Below are 2,412 nucleotides of genomic sequence, written 5' to 3' on the forward strand. Positions count from 1 at the left end.
CTATTCAGTATTATATTACAAGTCCCATACCCTCCCCCCAGTATATATACACCATGTATAAACAGGACTTTAGCAGGTTTAAGGTGTCTTTAAAGGACTTGGAACAAGTATTACAAAATGAAATAAGGCGAGAAACTTACTACATATTTCTACAAGTTTTAGAAATATACAGAATCATTCCTTCAGGATTTGTCTGAAAAAAACTGGGGAGAACAATGGTTGTTGAAGTCAGAAGGATACCTGACAAGGCTGTCTGGGTAGACACATCCACATAGGCTATCGCAAGGCAGGCAAAGTCTTAGCAAGGTTTATAGAGAATTGAAAGCACAAGAACTACCAGCAAGAAGAGGAAGTGGTGTGTTTCCAGTTAAAATAAGACATGGATAAACTTTCACTTTGCCTCTGAAGAATTTTGTCCTTTTTCAGTAAATCCTTAAGTGATTCTCCTCTGACTATTTACATCCTGCAGAGCTTCAGTGGGAAGTTCTCTGTGATGAGATGATCGTCATGCAGAAGGACGACAATGTTAACTTCAAACTCTGGAAGATGGGGAAAAAAAATAGAGAGGTCCACATTAGCAGTAGAAAGAATGAGAGGCAGGCAGTTCCTGCTCTCAGACACAGCACTTCACAGGGCTCTCCCAAGCCCTTTCAATACCCTGGATTTTCCTGTGGCAGGGATGAACAAGGTACTCCAGGCAGAACCTCACCCCAGGCATCCCAGACCTTGGACCATTCCTAGAGAACCTTGGCTTGTTCTAATCTTTGGGATTCGTCTGGATTCATTTCCATATCACTGAAAAACTAGGACGTACAGTCCTCTGGACAACAGGCAGAGTTCAGACATCTAAGATTAAAACGTTTGGGGAAAGATGCCTCGCACCAATATGGATTGTTTAGAAGCACCTAAGTGGGAGTGTTTGGGAACAGACTCCTCCCCTGCTGTCAGCACGTAACATAGCCTTAGAATCCTGCATTACATATGGCCTTATGAAATGAAACACCAAAATACAATATACCTGCAAACGATGAAAAACATTTTTCAAAAGAAAATCTGCTCTTTAGATGTTATATTGTGTTGTTCAAAACCAAAATCAGTATCAGATCTATAATCAATCCTCAACGGAGATAGAATACAAAAGTCAGGTAGAGTTAATAAATGAAAGGAACCAGAGATCAAAATAAACTGAAAATAATTGTCCTTTTTTAGACTCTTCATAACTATATTAAGACTGTTCCTATAAATAAAAGTAGATACTACACTAACAGTAGCCATTTGTCACCGTAAATTACTATTTAATAGCTAGAAATGGCAAAAAGTAGAGAATATTATTTTGGGGAAAATCACTGTACATAGCAGGTGCAAGAATGCTCTTGGGGGAACAGATAAACAGGTAGGCAGAGCTGAAAAACCAGTTGTGCACATTTGCCCAGGATATACAGCAGAAAAGTAGGAGGGGCTTCAGTTGGGAAGGATCCTAAAGGCAGGGACTTGTGGCTTCAATCTGATACAATAAAATAAAAAAGAAGAACCAACAGATTCCAGCAGGATGAAGGGAAGAAAAACAGGCTAGCAAAGAGAATTTTTGCAGTAATTATTGGAACAAGTGAGGAAAATCCTAAATTTCAGGTGTTTGTTAATGAAAATGTTGGATTTTGGCAACAATAACCAGGAGGAAGCAGCTGGTATAGATCAAGAAAAGTGAAGTCACATACAGCCTAACCTTACTTTTTCTACTTCTGATTCTGTGCAGCAGGAGAATGGGAAACAAGAAGGAGAGGAAATGGAAAGAGGGGTTCTTGCTGGTGATGAAAAGAAGGAAGGCATCATCTTGGCATTTTATTCTTGGGCTACTACTCAAGTGTTTAATCACACGTAATTTTTTGGCAGAAAAACAAAAAAATTACCTGCCATTACACTGCTTCTCCTTATATGGTCCCTTTACCGTATAATTCTATCAGTCAGAAGTAGCGTAATAGTTGCACAACTGTTTTTAGTTAGAAGTATTTGGGCTGTATTTTCTCAATCTATATGAAGTACAGCAGACTGCAGTCCCGTTCAGGAAACCTCTACAGGGAAACAGATGATGTCCTTGGTTCTTGCAGTGCAGTGCTGACAGCAATTTACCCCGTTACCTGCCAGAAGCTGAAGTGAAACTAGAAACTTACCTCAGATGAAAGACGCCAACACAGCATAAAGTCCTATGCACTTACCAACTTTGAAGTTTGTTGTTTCCAGGGTAGGGCAGGTGAACAACCTGGGAAACACCATGTATATAGGAATCGGTAGGCCCCTGCAGACATCCCCATCAGCAATCTGAATATTCTGTATCTCTGTGGCATCTCTGGCGTAACCTTCCGCGCACCCTGGTGAAAGTGGGAAATTCAGGGGGAGAGGAGGGGAAGGGAAAGA

The 2,412-nt window shown here is 40.5% G+C and overlaps 1 protein-coding gene across 1 annotated transcript in view; it reads right to left on the minus strand.

Annotated features, from left to right (window-relative positions):
* Positions 1 to 383: 383 nt before the first annotated feature.
* DSCR3 (Down syndrome critical region gene 3) overlaps positions 384 to 2,412 on the minus strand; it is a gene marked incomplete at its 5' end in the record, with an annotated part of 16,029 nt that continues 14,000 nt past the window's right edge. Inside the window, 2 exons of the mRNA XM_009586451.1 lie at positions 384 to 539; positions 2,214 to 2,366. Of these exons, the coding sequence (XP_009584746.1) occupies positions 457 to 539; positions 2,214 to 2,366 (236 nt within the window). The remainder of the gene's footprint in view (positions 540 to 2,213; positions 2,367 to 2,412) is intronic.

Source organism: Fulmarus glacialis, unplaced genomic scaffold, assembly GCF_000690835.1.
Source record: "Fulmarus glacialis isolate BGI_N327 unplaced genomic scaffold, ASM69083v1 scaffold9261, whole genome shotgun sequence".
In the NCBI taxonomy this organism is placed as follows: Eukaryota; Metazoa; Chordata; class Aves; order Procellariiformes; family Procellariidae; genus Fulmarus; species Fulmarus glacialis.